The sequence below is a fragment of the Salmo salar genome, chromosome ssa03 (assembly GCF_905237065.1).
Source record: "Salmo salar chromosome ssa03, Ssal_v3.1, whole genome shotgun sequence".
NCBI classification, from domain to species: Eukaryota; Metazoa; Chordata; class Actinopteri; order Salmoniformes; family Salmonidae; genus Salmo; species Salmo salar.
The window spans coordinates 50765144-50784399 of record NC_059444.1 but is presented as its reverse complement, the minus strand read 5'-3'; the positions used below and the strand labels follow the sequence as shown (position 1 = coordinate 50784399).

General features: G+C 40.9%; 1 protein-coding gene across 1 annotated transcript in view; it reads right to left on the bottom strand.

Moving 5' to 3' along the window:
• Window positions 1–14824, bottom strand: part of LOC106600699 (transient receptor potential cation channel subfamily M member 4) — an 86815-nt gene extending 71991 nt beyond the window's left edge. Inside the window, exons 1-3 of the mRNA XM_014192261.2 lie at window positions 14463–14824; window positions 4057–4118; window positions 3664–3841 (exon numbers count right to left, since the gene is read on the bottom strand). Of these exons, the coding sequence (XP_014047736.2) occupies window positions 3664–3841; window positions 4057–4118; window positions 14463–14534 (312 nt within the window). The 5' untranslated portion in view covers window positions 14535–14824. The remainder of the gene's footprint in view (window positions 1–3663; window positions 3842–4056; window positions 4119–14462) is intronic.
• Between the last annotated feature and the right edge of the window lie 4432 nt (window positions 14825–19256).

The window sequence follows — 19256 nt, the reverse complement described above, 5'->3', positions numbered from 1 at the left end:
ATCCTGTGGAAGACAATTTTGTTAAAGAGTTTATGCTTGTTCATCATCATAGGTTTTTGCAATTGCATTTAATTGTTCAGTTTTCAAACGCAGTTCCATAGCTAGCAGAATTTTTCCCTTTTCTGCATTTGTCATTGATTTCCCGGTTCTCTCCACCTGTCCCTTTATGTCTACCGTTACCTGCTCGTGCTTCAGCTGTGCAATGCGGTATTGGACCGATGCCAATCTTGGATAGCAAGACATCAGGGCTAGACTGGTGAGAACCTTTACGAGGCCTGTGCCCAATGTTTGATTTTGGAGAGCTTTGTTTGTAATTTCTGCTGTTTTTCCGCTAATGGCATATTTAGGGTTGGTATCGCTGCTGAGGTCAGAGATCAATCCATTTATGGGTGGAGGTTCACTAATTAGCGGGCGAGTGGGGACTATCCCCTCTGATAGCTTGCACATTATCAGAACATTTGAAAGGAAAAATGTTTTTCTTAATTTTCCAAAGTTTGGTTTTGGAATACGTTGGGAGCTGCAAAGACGATTTTAATCTATTTATAGACGTTAATGAACCATCAGTACGGTACCAGTACTGTGGGAGTTGGACATGAATGAATTTGCAAAAGCAAATTGAATTAATTCATCAATGATAATGATTAATCATACCTGGATAGGCTATCTGGGAATTAAACTTTACTTAACCGAGGAAGTTGGTTCATCTAGCTTACTATTGCAAAGTTTAAAATGTCTCATTTAATTGGAAGAACCTAGAAAGGTATGTTCAACATATTTAAGACGATGATATCCAAGCAATTGGGATAGTTTGGATTATCATAAAAGTAACCAGTAGTTTAAATGTTATGGTACATTCATCACTAGGTTCACTTCTCCCTAAGGCCAAAGCCACATAGGATTCCGCTGGAGGCGGGACTTCCGTCAGTACTGGGGTTTACTAAATGTGCTTTGCAAAAGCCGATTTTACTGATATATCTATTTTTATGATGAATAAAACCTGTATAGGCTATTTGGGAATTAAACTTTAAATTAACCTGAACCTTGTTGATCTAGGTTAATTTGAAAAGTTTAAATTGTCACATTGTAGAAAACCAATCAATTTGGATATTATTTCAAAGATCCACTTGAAAGATAAATCTGGCAATTTTACTTGTTAGTTCAATTGAATGAGACATCGATATCCAGTTAATTGTGATTGGCTGGATATCTTAACGTGATCCACGTTTGGGTTTCACCTAATTATTTTTCAAGAGATGTACTGGCGATTCTTCAACACCAGTGATCGCAGAAAGCTGAAATCAAACGGAAGCACAAAGGGCGGGACTTCCGTCGCGCAAGGCGGAGGAATTTCAACGGGACACAGGAAAAAGAAAATACTGTTTCCCTTTGTTAGCTTAGCATCTCGGGCAAGCTAATCCTACTTTGTAAAAGAAATCTCACTTCCAAGCACAAAATAGGGTCCCCTTCACCATGGAAAGGGGGGTTTACTAGTGACGTCTCACATTAACCCATTTGGCATACTTTGCTAGCATTATGTTGACCCGAGCGACACGGTACATAAATACAGATACTCCTGTGGCCTAACCACACTGGCTTAGCGCGGAAGGCGGATGGCTCAGTCAACGAAGAGATCTATCTTATTTCTAACCTTACTGGCTCTATGCCCTTGCTCTAGAAATTAGACAGAAATCGTACCGTTTGGCCTAAAGGACTAAATCTGGAATTTACAACTCATTGCCCTAACTATCGACACACGACCGGAGGCACTCTTCTTAGCTTGTTCAAATGGAAACACACACAACCAATATCTTTCTCTATTCGCATACAACAGTCTGTTTGCACAATTGATATATATAATTTAACAGCAAAGTCCAATTCTATCTTAGATTCCTTGCACGGGGCGTCATAATATGTTGTGTCTTTGGCATCATTAAAGTGAAGACTGTTATTATATCAAATAAATTCTCTGTAATTATTATTACGTGATTAAACTAATCATGTAAATGTAATTAACTTGGAAGTTGGGGCACCAAGGAAAATCTTCCTTGGTGCCCCAACTTTTCCTAATATAGTTATAATTTTCCTAACATAACTCATCAGATATTTTAATATCTGATCAGTCTTCTAATAATGAATTATTCTTTACCTCACGTTAGTCTCATTCCAAATGTCGTAAATTGTTGGTTATCTGCACGAACCCAGCCTTTACTATGAATCATCCATACATCAATTGTCTTAATCATTTATTTACTAACTAACTAAATAATCACAGAAATGCATAAACAAACAACGCAGTAGATATGGTTACAAGGAAATGATAGGGGAGGTTCCCTAGTGGGCTAAGCCAATATGACGGCTTGGTGGACAAAGGGAAGTGGGTGTGGACTGAGAAGGGCGGGAAAGACAAAAAGAGTCACTACACAGTTGATAATTACATTAATTGAAATGCTAACCCTTTGCACATGAACGCTCACTCATTCGGGAATAATTTCAGTCAATATATATTTACGCCCAGTGTGTCGTCGTGATCTCTGTTGGAATCATCAGTCCTTCTGTTGGAAAGTTCATCCGAGCGTCTCTCTCTGCTTCCCTGAAGTCTTTCGTGGTTAGAATGGATACTTCAGAGTACCATTCAGAAATGTTCTCATAGAATAGAACGGCGGTTGTCGGTCTTCGCAAGTTGACATAATTTAGCTGAAGACTAGTAATTAGTATCTAGGATTTGCTCTTATTCTGTTGGGATCGATAGTCTCAGAGTTGAACCATTTCCAGCCGTGAAGCCAATGCTCCATGTGGTATGGTTAGGAATTCAACAACCATTACAACCTTAGCTTATACGGAGGTTTTTGTGGTCTAAACTCAACCTGTGCCCCCTCGGTGTCCATCGAGGTACAATTCTTTCACATTAAAGGTTTAACATCATATTACATCATTTCACAAATAGTTTCATCTTTACTCATTCATTTTATACAAGAATTAGACGCAAACCCCATAGAAATGTACATATTCAGAGATATAGTCATGTGTGTTTCCTGTCCTCTATGAGGTCACCAAATGAAACACACTCGTCATTACCCGTCCCTTAAGTGTCCACGGACCTTCTCACAAGTGGACATTTTGTATCAAATCCCTATTTTGGGGATTTAGGAGTTCGCCATGTGAAATCCTTTGTTCTCTCTATGTGTCTCTTTCTACATGGCCAGGGGGAGAGAGTCTCCTCCAGGAATTTACGACCTGAGATAACAGAAGCCACTAGCTATACCCAAAAAGGGCCACGTCATGACAATAATATATTTTTTAAGTGATCATTGCTTATTTATTCACGTTTACAGTGTCAATTTCAATCAGGCACTGACGTTATCCACCTGAGAAACACTGATAACCCGGAAACAGAATTGAAGCAGAACACAAGCAATTGACCACTGAGAATTCTCAAGCTCTGAGCTTTTCACACTTTGATGTCACAATCAGAGCCAATCATAAGCGTAAAAATGCTCACAATAATAATAGATTGTGAGTTATTTTACACTGTGAGCTTTTTGACAAGACACCGGGCACTAAGCCAGCTACCAAATTAATGAATCACTGACAGAGATGTGTGTGCGTGTGTGTATGCACATGTGTTGATATGTGCATACATGTGTGTGAGTGTGTGTTACTCACATGGCTGTGTCTCCTGCCGGCCCCTGCGAACTCCAACTCTCCGAAGGCGTCGGTGGGGTACTCTGAGGAGTGCTGAGAGCTGTCCCACTGGCTGACGATGGCCGTCCCGAAAAAGTCTCCTGTAGCGATGGAGCAGTGTGTCTCCCGCACACCACCACACTGACACAACAACCCATTGCTGACAGGGAGAAAGAGATACACATGAATACACACAGACACACACACACACAACCAGCCATAACAGTCAACAGATAACACATAGACACACACAGTGACATCATTTGCTTTGCATGGACTAGATACATTTTGCATCGGGTAACTGTATTGTAACTATACTGTAACTGTATTGTGTCAGACAGATGGACCACTCAGTGACCCAGATAGAGGCTGTACCTTAATGAGTCCTCTACGAACGTGGTGCAAACTCTCTTTTTGATGATCTTGGGGATCCAGCTCTGTGAGGGAAAGAGATTGTCACTATTAGATACTCTTACTGAACTCTCTAACGTTATATAACAGGCTACAGCCTACAGATGTTGAATTGTAAGTGAAACAGGGTGATTGGTAGCAATTAGTAAATAGCCAAGTCAACATACACGTTGTGACTCTCAGAAAAAAGGGTATTATTTTCTGTCAATGATTTATAACAAAATACTCTGTAATGTTAAAGTGTAAGAAAAATTCTAACATTTGTAAAAACAAATAGGAAAAATAAAACAAATATATCTTAGATAAGTATTCAACCTCCTGAGCATTCCACACCTGGATTGTGCAACATTTGCCCATTCTTCTTTTCAAAATGCTTCAAGCTCTGTGAAATTGGTTGTTGCCATAGATTTTCAAGCAGATTTAAGTCAAAACTGTAACTCGGCCACTCAGGAACATTCACCATCTTCTTGGTAAGCAGCTCCAGTGTAGATTTGGCCTTGTATTTTAGGTTATTGTCCTACTAAATTCAAAAGGAACTCGCACATCTGAGGTCTCTTTTTTGCAGGTGCGTGGTAACAGTTGAATAAAACGAGAAAAAAGAAGGAACCCGCACACTGCTCTTGATAGTATCACTGCTCTTTAATAAGCTTTACGTGTCAGCCTTCGTCAGAGCTCTGAGGCCGATATGTAAAGCTAATTAAAGAGCAGTGATACTATCAAGAGCAGTTCCTTCTTTTTTCTCATTTCCCCTTTTTTCTCAGGTTATTGTTCTGCTGCAAGGTGAATTCATCTCCCGGTGTCAGGTGGAAAGCAGAATGAACCAGGTTTTCCTCTAGGATTTTGTCTGTGCTTAGCTCCATTCCATTTATTTCTTATCCTGAAAAACTCCCCTGTCCTTAACGATTACAAGCATACCCATAAAACATGATGCAGCCACCACTATGCTCGAAAGAAATATGGAGAGTGGTACTCAGTAATGTGTTGTATTGGATTTCCCCCAAACACAACACTTTGTATTCAGGACAAAAAGTTAATTACTTTGCCACATTTCTTGCTGTATTACTTTAGTGCCTGGTTGCAAACAGGATGTTTTGGAATATTTGTATTATGTTCAGGCTTCCTTCTTTTCACTCTGTCAATTAGGTTAGTATTGTGGAGTAACTACAATATTGTTGATCCTTCCTCAGTTCTCCTATCACAGCTAGGGCTGTTACAGTGACCGTATTACAACCACACCGGCAGTCACGAGTCATGAAGGCAGTCAAATTCCATGTGACCGTTTAGTCACCGTAATTAATTAGGCGTCTCCAAGCTCTGATTCTGCTGATGGTCATTAGTAGCCTACCAAACTTGAAAATCAAACACTTCATGAGAGCCCATGAGCTCATGTTGCACAACATTTCTATAGGCTATGCAACTGCGTGAGAAAATAGTGTGATGGCCTCTATTAAAAAGAGGAGAATCCCATCAGCTCTTTATACACTATACCTACTACATATATTACTCAACTTTCTTAATATTAAGCACATTGCTTCTCTTTACTATTAAGCACATTGCTTATCTTTACAACAGGAGTATAGCCTACCTGGCTGGCACGAAATTAACCACGGGAAAAGCGTCCTCCATTCACTATTACAGTCCATTCGGAAAGTTTTCAGACCTCTTGCCTTTTTCCACAATTGTTTTTTTCCCCCTCATTAATCTACACATAATACACCATTATGACAAATAAAACACTTTTTTAAACATTTTGGCAAATGTATTAAAAATAAAAAACTGATATTACATTTACATAAGTATTCAGACCATTTACTCAGTACCTTTGGCAGCGATTACAGCCTCGAGTCTTCTTGGGTATGACGCTACAAGCTTGGCACCCCTGTATTTGGGAAGCTTCTCCCATTCTTCTCTGCAGATCCTCTCAAGCGCTGTCAGGTTGGATGGGGAGCGTTGCTGCAAAGGTATTTTCAGGTCTCTACAGAGATGTTCGATCGGGTTCGAGTCCGGGATCTGGCTGGACCACGCAAGGACATTCAGAGACTTGTCCTTGGCTGTGTGCTTAGGGGTCGTTGTCCTGTTGGAAGGTGAACCTTCACCCCAGTCTGAGGTCCTGAGTGCTCTGGAGCAGGTTTTTATCAAGGATCTCTCTGTACTTAGCACCGTTCATCTTTACCTCGATCCTGACTAGTTTCCCAGTCCCTGCCGATGAAAAACATCCCCACCGCATGATGCTGCAGGTGACGCTGGACGTGACGCTTGGCATTGTCATGGAAAATTCTATAATTAGTCATGCTATCCCTTGTTTAACTGCTTAAAGAATAGTCTCTTGTTATATAATAGTGCTTTTTCTAACCGGATACAAATTTGCCTTTGTGTGACTTAGTCAGAAGACTGGGTGTATAGCTAAGGTGCAACAGCAGCATGTGAGACATCCCATGAGTTTACTATCTGCAGGAAGTTAGCTGTATAAAACCTTGCAGAAAGGAGCACATTATAGTGTGAACTGTGACCAAACACAGTTTTACGGTTGAGCCCTCGTGCTATCAACCTCGGCTATCTTAATCTGCACAGACAAACCAATTGCCTTTTACACTATGTTCCGTCCCTGTTTCCCCACATCTGCTAAACTGCCTTGTAGACAATAGGTTGTACTTTTTCTATAAAAGCTGAGACCCAACTATGTTCGTTGGGCCTTAACTATGCACTGTTGCAGTGCGTGGTTAACTGCTCCATTTTTGCTAATCTACAGTCCCTCTCTTCTTTAGAATTTCCCCCACAATTTCAGGCCAAAGAGTTCAATCTTGGCTTCATCAGACCAGAGAATCCAGAGTCCTTTTGGCAAACTCCAAGCGGGCCTTTTACTGAGGAATGTCTTCCGTCTGGCCATTCTACCATAAAGGCCTGATTGGTGGAGTGCTGCAGAGATGGTTGTCCTTCTGGAAGGTTCTCCCTGGAAGGTTCTCTCTCTGTTAGAGTGACCATCGTGTTCTTGGTCACCTCCCTGACCAAGGCCCTTCTCCCCTGATTGCTCAGTTTGGCTGGGCGGCCAGCTCTAGGAAGACTCTTGATGGTTACAAACTTCTTCCATTTAAGAATTAATGGGGCCCCCAGATAGCATATGATAGTAAAATGTGTAGAATTGCAGGAAATTAGCTGTAAAACTGCAACAACAAAAAATCTCAGCCTCATGACAAAATGTGAACAAAAGCATGAGATGGCCCACTGGACACACACTGGTTGAATCAACATTGTTTCAACATTGAACCAACTTGGAATAGACGTTGAATTGAAGTCTGTGCCCAATGGAGTCCTATAAAACAGCAAAAGCGTAGAATTGCAGGAAATTTGCATTTTCTCTTCCACAGATGTAGGATTGTTTTTAAATGTAATCCCCTTTTAGATTACATTTTAAGACAGCAAAATATGTGAGGACCACCAAAATCAAAGTGAGAACTACCACAGTCAAGGACCTCCAATATGCAGACAACTGACAATCGCTCACTCCAAAGCAGACCCCCAAACTGCCCTCAAAAGCATCTCCGAAGCATACAAGAGTCTGGGTCTGAGCCTGAATTTACAGAAAACAAAAAGGTGCTCCACCAACCTGCCCAAGGACAACCACCAAATCTGATAGTAACTCACGTTGGAAGTGAACCACTTGACAACGTGGAACACTTTGCTTACCTTGGCAGTCACCACTCACAACGAGTCACCATTGAGGAAGAAATACAGACCAGGAAATGCTGTGCCAGCACAGCCTTTGGAAAACAGACAAATCACGTGTCCAAAAACCACAACCTCAGAACCAACACGAAACTCATAGTGTACAAGGCTGTCATAATCCCAACCCTCTCTATGGCTGTGAGACGTGGGTGACATACAAAAGGCACATTCAAAGACTGGAGCGTTGACAGCAACAGTTCTTGAGGAAAATACTGAACATCAGGAGGGAGGATCGACGGACCTGCGTCCTGACCCAGGCCAACATCCCATGCATAGAATCCCAAATCAACTCCGATGGACAGGACACTGCCCAAACAACTGCTGTACTGGCAACTGGCAGGGGTGAACGCAAGGGGGCAAAATAAAAAAGGTACAGACATCCTTAAAACCAACCTCAAGAAATGCAATATAAACACAACAAACTGGGAACTCTACACAAAACAGAGCCACATGGCAACAATTTACACACCAAGCTACAATAGACTATGAGGACATCCGCACAACTCTGGCCAATGAAAAACGACACTTCCCTCCCCTCCAACCTCACTTGCAGCGTCTGTAAACGGGTCTGTGGCTCCAGGATTGGCCGGCTCAGCCACAGCAGGACCCCCAACAAGCAAGCCACCTAAAAAAAAACGGTGAAAAATCCCCACCTCGAGGGATTGCTGATGACTGAATAAAACACATTTGATAACAAACAACAGCCACACATTAATCATTATGTCACCAGAATAAGATCCTCAATATTTATTGGAATGGAGCATCAAACTCATCACCGTGCATGTTTGCCAAGTTCATAATTTATTTAATCTGTAGCCTAACAAACTGCATGCTTTCCCAAGTCATAGTGGGAGGACCACACAACATATCATCGCGTGACTCCAAGTTAACTTCAATATGATGGTTATTAAATCAATATTGGCGCATTAAAAGGCGTTTTCTAACGCCATTTCGCGCATAACACATTTTACCGATACAAAAAGATCCCACCACGTCAAACAAACAAATTGTCTGTTGACATTTATGAAATTGTCCCTACATTTCCTGTTTCCATCAACCCGGTCGTGACTTTTTTTAATGCGTCAGGTACAGTAATTCAGCCGGATGAGATGGTTGAATGGAAACCTGGTTAGTGTCTCTTTATTTGCTCTCTTGAAGATGTCCAGCCTTCAATTGCTTGTCTCTCCTTTGTTTATTTTTCTTGGATCAATGACTTTCATGCATAGTACCATATATACCAGCGTGTGGGCTATCATGTCTTATCTTCACAAGTTTAGTTAGTGAGAGGCTGCATACAGACAAAATTTATGGGCCAATTGTTACTCATAACCTACATTTATGGTCTGTAAGTGAATGAATGAATGGACATTTTATTTTGATTCACAGACAATGATTCACAGACATAATTCCTCCGATTATCTGTGCAGTGCGCATAAAGAGTGAAAAATATATTAATACATAATTGTAAATAAGGTTATCCAAGCAATAATTATAACCCTAGGGCAGTAAAAAGAAATCAAATTAAATCCGGATAAATAAATACAGAAAAATGAAATGGAAGGCGTTTAAACCCAATCTAGCACAAAGGGAAGATTTAAGTGTGAGACAGGCCTACAATCTATATAAATACCTGCCATTTGCTTTATAGGAGCTAATTATTTTTATAATTTAATTATAGGTTGCACTTTTTATTTTATTACAGGCTTTATCTAAAAATTCCACAAACGGAAATAGACAGAAAAACTTTTCAGTTTCTACTCATCACTCACCACACAATGCCAGAGTATATCTGGTGGGTTTTCAGGAATAAGGACAAGGGAATATCGTGGTAGAAAGGGCAATAGATGATCAAATCTATTTCATTCTCAATTTTTTTGAGGTCACAAAAGTTACATAGTCTTTCCTCTTCCATTTCACAATTACACCAACCTGTTTCAATATGCAGGAGCAATATCCCTTATCTTACCTGTTTCAATACGCAGGAGCAATATCCCTGATCTTACCTGTGCACATAGCAATCTCTTGCTTTTAGGTGGTTGTACATAATATCGCTCACACACAAATGCAACCTTGATGAAACAAAAGGTTCTCAATTTGGGTTTATGATTAATCCACCCATTTCTTTCCGTATTGCATCATTAGTTGTTTTTTTTAAACAGCATCTGTGTCTCTCTTAATTTGGTTTTCATACAACTGTTCACAGTCCAACTGTTGGAAAAGGTCAGACATTTCGGTTGCCCATGCAATGTAGATCCCAGCTGGCTATTATGGCAATTGGCATATCCAACAGTCTATTCCAAAGTCTCACCATACACACCGTCCATCTCACCAGTTATTGCAAGTATAGGTGCAAACTTGTGGATACTTACACTGAACAAAAATGTGCAACATGAAACAATTTCAAAGATTTTACTGAGATACAGTTCATATAAGGAAATCAGTCAATTGAAATGAATTCATTAGGCCCTAATCTATGGATTTCACATGACTGGGAATACAGATATGCATCTGTATTCCCAGTAGGGGCGTGGATCAGAGAACCAGTCAGTATCTGCTTTGATCACCATTTGCTTCATGCAACGCAACACTTCTCCTTCACATCAGGCTGCTGATTGTGGCCTGTGGAATGTTGTCCCACTCCTCTTCAATGGCTGTGCGAAGTTGATGGATATTGGCGGAAACTGGAACACGCTGTTGTACATGTCGATCCAGAGCATCCCAAACATGTTCAATGGGTGACATGTCTGGTGAGTGTGCAAGCCTTGGAAGAACTGGGACATTTTCAGCTTCCAGGAATTGTGTACAAATCCTTGTGGCATGGGGCCTGCATTATCATACTGAAACATGAGGTGATGGCGGCGGATGAATGGCACGACAATGGGCCTCAGGATCTCAATGCATTCAAATTGCCATTGATAAAATACAATTGTGTTTGTTGTCCGTAGCTTATGCCTGCCCATACCATAACCCCACCATGGGGCACTTTGTTCACAATGTTGACATAAGCAAACCGCTCGCCCACACTGCCATCTGCCCAGTACAGTTGAAACCGGTATTCATCCGTGAAGAGCACACTTCTCCAGCATGCCAGTGGCCCTCAAAGGTGGGCATTTGCCTGTCAGTTACCACGCCAAACTGCAGTCAAGTCAAGACCCTGGTGAGGACAACGAGCACGCAGATGAGCTTCCCTGAGTCCGTTTCTGACAGTTTGTGCAGAAATTCTTCAGTTGTGCAAACCCACAGTTTCATCAGCTGTCTGAGTGGCTGGTCTCAGATGATCCTGCAGGTGAAGAAGCCGGATGTGGAGGTTCTGGGCTGGTGTGGTTACACATGGTCTGCGGTTGTGAGGCCGGTTGGACGTACTGCCAAATTGGCTTATGGTAGAGAAATTAACATTCAACTATCTGGCAACAGCTCTGGTGGATATTCCTGCAGTCAGCATTCCAATTGCATGCTCAAAACTTGAGACATCGGTGACATTGTGCTGTTTGACAAAAATGCACATTTTAGAGTGGCCTTTTATTGTCCCCAACACAAGGTGCAACTGTGTAATGATCATGCTGTTTAATCAGCTTCTTGATATGTCACACCTGTCAGGTGGATGGATTATCTTGGCAAATGAGAAATGCTCACTAACAGGGATGTAAATATTTGTGCACAACATGTGAGAGAAAGAAGCTTTTTGTGCATATGGAAAATTACGGTGATCTTTTATATAAGCTCATGAAACATGTGACCAACACTTTACATGTTGCATTTATATTTTTGTTCAGTGTAAAAAATAACATACTGCTCTGGTATTGACATGTTCATTTTTGAGATACCTCTTAGCACCCCAAACTCCTGCTGAATAGTCATTGTCAATAAGTAATTGTCACAAGGATTGAAAATGAAGTTATTCTTGTATCCATGTCACCACAGAAATTCTGTGCCATTTATGATCAATTTACAGTTGTGCAGATTTATACAAATATTTGCCAAACACAATGGCCTTACACTATAGCCCTGAGTCGGTAGATTTTTGGCAATGAATGTGAAGCTACTGGCATAGACGAATGTAGGCTATATCAAGATTAGGTTACAACAGGTTTGGTGGAACTGTAAGATCAAGATTAAGTTACAAAAAGTTTAGTGGTGCTTGTAAGCACTTCTTGACTGCTGAATTTCAGTCATTGGTTAATAACCTGTCTGGGCTAGGGGGCAGTATTTTCACGGCCGGATGAAAAACGTACCCAATTTAAACAGGTTAATACTCTGGCCCAGAAACTAGAATATGCATATTATTAGTTGATTTGGATAGAAAAAACTCTGAAGTTTCTAAAACTGTTTGAATGGTGTCTGTGAGTATAACAGAACTCATATGGCAGAAAAATCCAAGCAGGAAGTGGAAAGTCTGAGAATTGTAGTTCTTCTTTTGATTCTCTATCGAAGCTACAGTGACTGTGGGGTGACGTTGCACTTCCTAAGGCTTCCATTGGCTGTGTAAAGCCTTCAGAAAGTGGTTTGAGCCTTCTCTTGTCACTGGGCAGAGTATAGGAGCTCTGTTACTGAGTGGTCTGCCTGGCAACAAAGGGATTGGATATGTGCGGTCACGCGAGCACGCCGTTCCTTCTTTTTCTTCTTCAATGAATATGCTATTGTCCGGTTGGAATATTATCGCAATTTTACGTTAAAAATACCATAAAGATTGATTTTAAACAGCGTTTGACATGCTTCGAAGTACGGTAAAGGAACATTTTGACTTTTCGTCTCTCGTTCCGCGCTCGCGCGTTATGCCTTTGGATAAGTGATCTGTACGCACGAACAAAACGGAGGTATTTGTACATAAATATGGATTATTTTGAACAAAAACAACATTTCTTGTGGAAGTAGCAGTTCTGGGAGTGCATTCTGATGAAGATCAGCAAAGGTAAGAGAATATTTCTAATACTAATTCTGAGTTTAGGTTGCCCCGAACTTGGCGGGTGTCTGAATAGCTCACCGTGATGGCTGAGCTATGTACTCAGAATATTGCAAAATATGCTTTCGCCGACACAGCGGTTGCATCCAGGGGTAGTCTATCTATAATTCTTTAAATAATTGTTATATATTTTGTCAACGTTTATGATGAGTATTTTTGTACATTGATGTGCACATTACTGGACGTTTTGGTGGGAATACATTTTCTGAACATCACACGCCAATGTAAAATGCTGTTTTTGGATATAAATATGAACTTTATCGAACAAAACATACATGTATTGTGTAACATAATGTCCTAGGAGTGTCATCTGATGAAGATCGTCAAAGATTAGTGCTTCATTTAGCTGTGTTTTGGGTTTTATTGACATGTCCTTGCTTGGAAAATGGCTGTGTGATTATTTTTGTCTATGTACTCTCCTAACATAATCTAATGTTTTGCTTTCGCTTTCAAGCCTTTTTGAAATCGGACAATGTGGTTACATCAAGGAGAAGTGTATCTTTAAAATGGTGTAAAATAGTTGTATGTTTGAGAAAGTTGAATTATGACATTTTGTTGTTTTTGAATTTGCCGCCCTGATATTTCACTGGCTGTGTCCCGCAGGTGGGACGCTAAAAGTTAAATCGATTGAGGGAATTATATTTAAATGACAACCACAAGTCTGAACTCGCATTGAGGTGACGTGGTCACAGACTATTTACTGCAATTTACCTCTGGTTGGAGAGTTAAGGCACACTACCCTACCAAGCAAAAGAGCAGTAACTGCTCATAGAGTGACACTGTGAAAAAGGACTTCAACGTTTTTTTTATTGTAGGCATATCATTGGAGATGTGGTTATCTGTTGTCTTACTATGAGATTATTTTTTATTTAAACTGACATTGACATGACCTTTGACCCCAGACTGCAGTTACTGCCTTCTTGCTTGGTACACCCACTGGAATACGTTTCCATGACAATTTGTTTTGTTTACACAAACTTGTTTTCATATATTTATTTGCATGTGGCTGTCAGTGTCATATAGTTTGATACTTGTATCAGCAAAGAACAATAAATAATACCAAGGTAAACAGTAGACACTGCAGCCCAACGCTTAGTGAAACCAAGGTAAAAGGCAGTTACTGCCTTTTTTATTGGGTTCACTGTAACTTTTTGCAGTTACTGCAAACATGACTCCCATTTTCTCCACAACACAACACAACACAATGGAGGCAGGATATTTGTCCACATTATAAAGCATGTATTTAATGTATAAAAATGTAAATAACTAATGTTTAACAAAATGTGCATCTACTGCTGTTTTGCTTGCTAGGGCAGTATAGGATAGGCTATCACTCTCCCAGCTAGTCTATGATGTTTTGCATGTCTGTTTTGACAATTGACGGGCGTCAATTTTTTTTTTACATATATCTGCGTAATCCCACTTGGGTCTAACTCCCGGAGTAGGCTAGGCTACTGCAGTTTGACCCCTAAATTACATCCGAGTAAAATGTGTATTTTGGAATAAACGTTTTATTTATTAAATCTGTTAACGCTATACTTGTTGCATTCAGCGAAACATTTAACAAATAAACAGAATCACATGGTGCATAACATATTGTAGCGTAATTTACGCACGATTTTGCCATGCGTATACCCAAAGGTTATTTAATGTTCGAAATTGCTCAATTTATAATAGTAAACCAAACCTGATCTTTCTCTGATTTTTCTGTTCCCGTTCTCCTTCCGCCTCCTTCATGCCTTTTATCCGTATCCTTCATTATGCACTCTATACCCCTCCCTCTCGCCTCTTCCGTGGAAAGGGAATAAAACAATTTTCGAATAGGTCCGAAACCCAAAAACAAATAGTTTGAAGTTGACCGCTGGAAGTGCACCGCAAGCGGACACTGGTTCTGTATGGGGTGGACACAGCGATGTAAAACTATTCGGAATGGTCAACTCGAGCTGCGCTGCGCTCCGCCCACAACCAGTCACACCGAGCAACCTCAAGATGTTTACAGAGCTCGATGTACAGTAGCTCGGCGTAGTATAGTATAGCCGAGCCCACGACAGGTATGTTGCAGGTGCGGTGTAGAAATGGGAGGATTCCAAAGGGATGTTTGGGAAGGGAGGGCAGGAAAGAATGTCCGGGGCATCTCGCGTGCATTCAGTTACATCGCAGTATCTGTGTTTCCCCATCTTTGGACCAACAATCGTGAACGAATGAAACATTTGCCCTAGCATGTTTAACATTGTTTGTGGTGTTACTGTTCAATCATGGCGCAAATTCAAATTCAAACGCAAAGGGGCATCATCAAAGAGAGTGAGACCCGCTCTGACTCTGACAGTCAAAACAGAAAAACGGAAGGGTGGTGCCGAAAAAGTTAGAGAAACCAAAAAATAGCTATTGAGGCCGTCACTTCTAAATGTGGGAAATTAAGACTTTTTTGCTAAACGTTCTGGTTCTGCTGGTCCGAGTGCTGTGTCTGAGAAATTACAGATAATTTGCTCTGGTGTAGTCCAGGTTGGAAAAAAACCAGATAGACACATTCACGCACACTGACATAGATAATGTACTACCACTACTGCCAGTTAGGCCAAATATTTTTGCTGTATATTGTATGAAATATATTTCATACCTACTATAGTAGGCTAATTATGGAAGGTGGATTCGGAGGAACATTTGGACACTAGTCTACTTGCAATATAGCCTAACAAGTCGTAGGATTGGCTTTTATAACACATAGGTAAGGCAATGGCCATCTTCTACACATTTATACAGTGCTTTTAAACGTGATGTATTACAATAAAGATCAATTCGTGGACTGTCTGTGTATTTTAATAGTTTGATCAGTTTATTTGCTTCTGAATCTGTCTCTTCAGCCCAGCGAGTGAGTTTATGAGCTGGAGTAGCAAGTGACTCTGGTGTCGGATTACATTACATTGTCACAGCACTGAAGGCTGGAATGTCCCACCTATCTCCCGTTTATTTCATTTGTTGAAAAAGGCCTGTCACAACTTGCCAGAAATATACACATAGACGAAGCACACAACGCTGGAAATCTATCCGCATCCACATAAGCTAGTCCAGACATCATTCTTTGACAAACACAGAAGGTTGTGTATTAGATGAAATAGAAGAAAAGAGAGGGGGATAGAGAGATACAGCCAAAACATTAACTTCTTAAGTATAGGGGGCAGTATTTTCATTTTCGGATGAAAAGCGTGCCCAGAGTAAACTGCCTAATACTCGGGCCCAGAGTCAAATATAGAAAACACTCTGAAGTTTCTAAAACTGTTTGAATGATGTCTGTGAGTATAACAGAACTCATATGGCAGGCAAAAACCTGAGAAAAATCCAACCAGGAAGTGGGAAATCTGAGAATTGTAGTTCTTCTTTTGAATCCCTATCGAAACTACAGTGTCTGTGGGGTCACGTTGCACTTCCTAAGGATTCCATTGGCTGTCAACAGCCTTTAGAAACGTGTTTCATCCTTCTCCTGTTACTGGGCAGAAAAAAGGAGCTCAGTCAATGAGTGGACTGCCTGAGGACAAAGGACTTGGTGATGCGCGAGCCCGCGAGCACGCCGTTCCTTCTTTTTCTTCTTGAATGAATACGCTATTGTCCGGTTGGAATATTATCGACATTTAATGTTAAAAAGACCCTAAGGATTGATTGTAAACAATGTTTGACATGTTTCTACGAACGGTAATGGAACTATTTTACTTTTCGTGTCTGGATTTACGCTCGCACGTTATGCCTTTGGATAGTGATCTGAACGCACTAACAAAACGGAGGTATTTGGACATAAATATGGAGTATTTCGAACAAAAATAACATTTCTTGTGGAAGTAGGAGTCCTGGGAGTGCATTCTGACAAAGATCAGCAAAAATAAAGAGAATATTTATAATACTAATTCTGAGTTTAGTTGACCCCAGAACATGGCGGGTATCTGTATAGCTTGCTTTGATGGTTGAGCTATGTACTCAGAATATTGAAAAATGTGCTTTCTCTGTAAAGCTATTTTAAAATCTGACACAGCGGTTGCATTAAGGAGAAGTATATCTATAATTCTTTCAATAACTGTTGTAAATTCTATCAACGTTTATGATGAGTATTTTTGTAAATTGATGTGCACATTCACCGGGGGTTTTGGTGGGAATACATTTTCTGAACATCACGCGCCAATGTAAAATGGGGTTTTTGGATATAAATATGAAATTTATCGAGCAAAACATACATGTATTGTGTAACATGAAGTCCTATGAGTGCCATCTGATGAAGATCATCAAAGGTTAGTGAATATTTTAGCTGTATTTTTGGTTTTTGTGATGCATGTCCTTGCTTGGAAAATGGCTGTGTGGTTTTTCTTGTGAAGTTTATGTCCTAACATAATCTAATTTTATGCTTTCGCCGTAAAGCCTTTTTGAAATCGGACAATATGGTTAGATTAACGAGAAGTTTATCTTTAAAATGGTGTAAAATTGTTGATTGTTTCAGAAAATGAAATTATGAGATTTTTGCTGTTTCGTATTTCGCGCCATGCTATTTCACTGGCTGTTGAATAGTGTGTCCCGCAGGTGGAAGTCTGGCAGCCCAAACATTAAGGAACTCTCGTTTTTTCGGTAAATGGTTTATTACGGACCCTTAAAGTGTTACTCAAAGTGTTAAAGTAGTTGAGAATGAATAAACACATATTAGACAAATGAGAAAAGTCACTGAATAAATGCCTTATAGATGACCATTGGCTCATATAATACCTTGTAACAGCCTAACTAGATATTTGAAATTGGTGTATTTCAAGTGTTCCCCCCTGCCCACTTTAGATAAGTGTTCAAACATTAGGTACATGTAATTCAATAGAAGAAATCAGGAGAACACTTTATTTTAAAGGGGCGAAATAAACCATTTATAAGGCATTTATAAATTGTGTGGTCACCATTTATTAATCATTGCGCCCACATCAATTAACCATTTACTAATCATTAGTAAAGTCTTTTTGCATCTATTTATACTTTATAAATACTAAATAAATGTTTCGAGTGACCAGTGTAATTTCTCACAAAAAGATGGGCATGGCATTGGACTTTCTTGCTCTACCTGGTAGAAGAACAAGCACACAACATAGGATGTTTAAGGAAATATACAGTGCATTCGGAATGTATTCAGACCCCTTGACTTTTTCAAAATATTGTTACTTTACAGCCTTATTCTAAAATTGATTAAATAGTCTCCCCCCCCCATCCACCTACACACAATACCCTATAATGACAAAGCAAAAATCCTCTCAAGCTCTCTCAGGTTGGATGGGGAGCGTCGCCGCACAGGTATTTTCAGGTCTCTCCAGAGATGTTAGATCGTGTTTAAGTCTGGGCTCTGGCTGGGCCACTCAAGGACATTCAGAGACTTGTCCCAAAGCCACTCCTGCTTTGTCTTAGCTGTGTGCTTAGGGTTGTTGTCCTGTTGGAAGGTGAACCTTCGCCCCAGTCTGAGGTCCTGAGCGCTCTGGAGCTGTCAGGGATTTCTTCATCGGAGGACGATATGGCGAAATCATCATCGGAAAATGAGGACCAATATGCAGCAGAGTTGAGATGGTTCATTTTGAACTTTTAATAAATTCCAAAATGAACATACAAAATAACAAAAACGAACGCACGATACACTGACAGTCCTGTTAGGTTTACACACACTAAACACGGAACAATCTCCCACAAATCCACAGACAAACACACCCAACTAATATAGGACTTCCAATCAAAGGCAACACCACACAGCTGCCTTCAATTGGAAGTCCACCCCAATTAACTCAACATAGAAACAGATCAACCAGACTACACATAGAAATACATCAACATAGACCATAACTCAAAACCCGGAAATAATAAATCAAACGCCCTCCTAACTAACACACCACCCTGAACCACATAAAACAAATACCCTCTGCCACGTCCTGACCAAACTAAAATGACAATTAACCCTTATACTGGCCAGGACGTGACAGTACCCCCCCGTAAAGGTGCTAACCCCGGAAGCACCTTAAAAAAACAAAACAAAAAAAACAACCCCAAACAACAACAAAACAAAAATTCCCCCCTACTAAAGGGAGGGAAGGGAGGGTGGCTGCCGTCAACGACGGCACTGTGCTACACCCCCCCCTCCCCAACCCACCTATATCTGGAGGTGGCTCCGGTTCTGGCCGTTCCAGGCAGTCGGGCCACTCTGGCATCGCACGGGGGCAGTCGTGGCAGTCTGGCAGCTCGGGGCAGTCTGGCAGCTCGGGGCAGTCTGGCAGCTCGGGGCAGTCTGGCAGCTCTGGCAGCTCGGGGCAGTCTGGCCACTCTGGCAGCTCGGGGCAGTCTGGCCACTCTGGCAGCTCGGGGCAGTCTGGCAGCTCGGGGCAGTCTGGCAGCTCTGGCAGCTCGGGACAGTCTGGCAGCTCGGGACAGTCTGGCAGCTCGGGGCAGTCTGGCAGCTCGGGGCAGTCTGGGCAGTCTGGCAGCT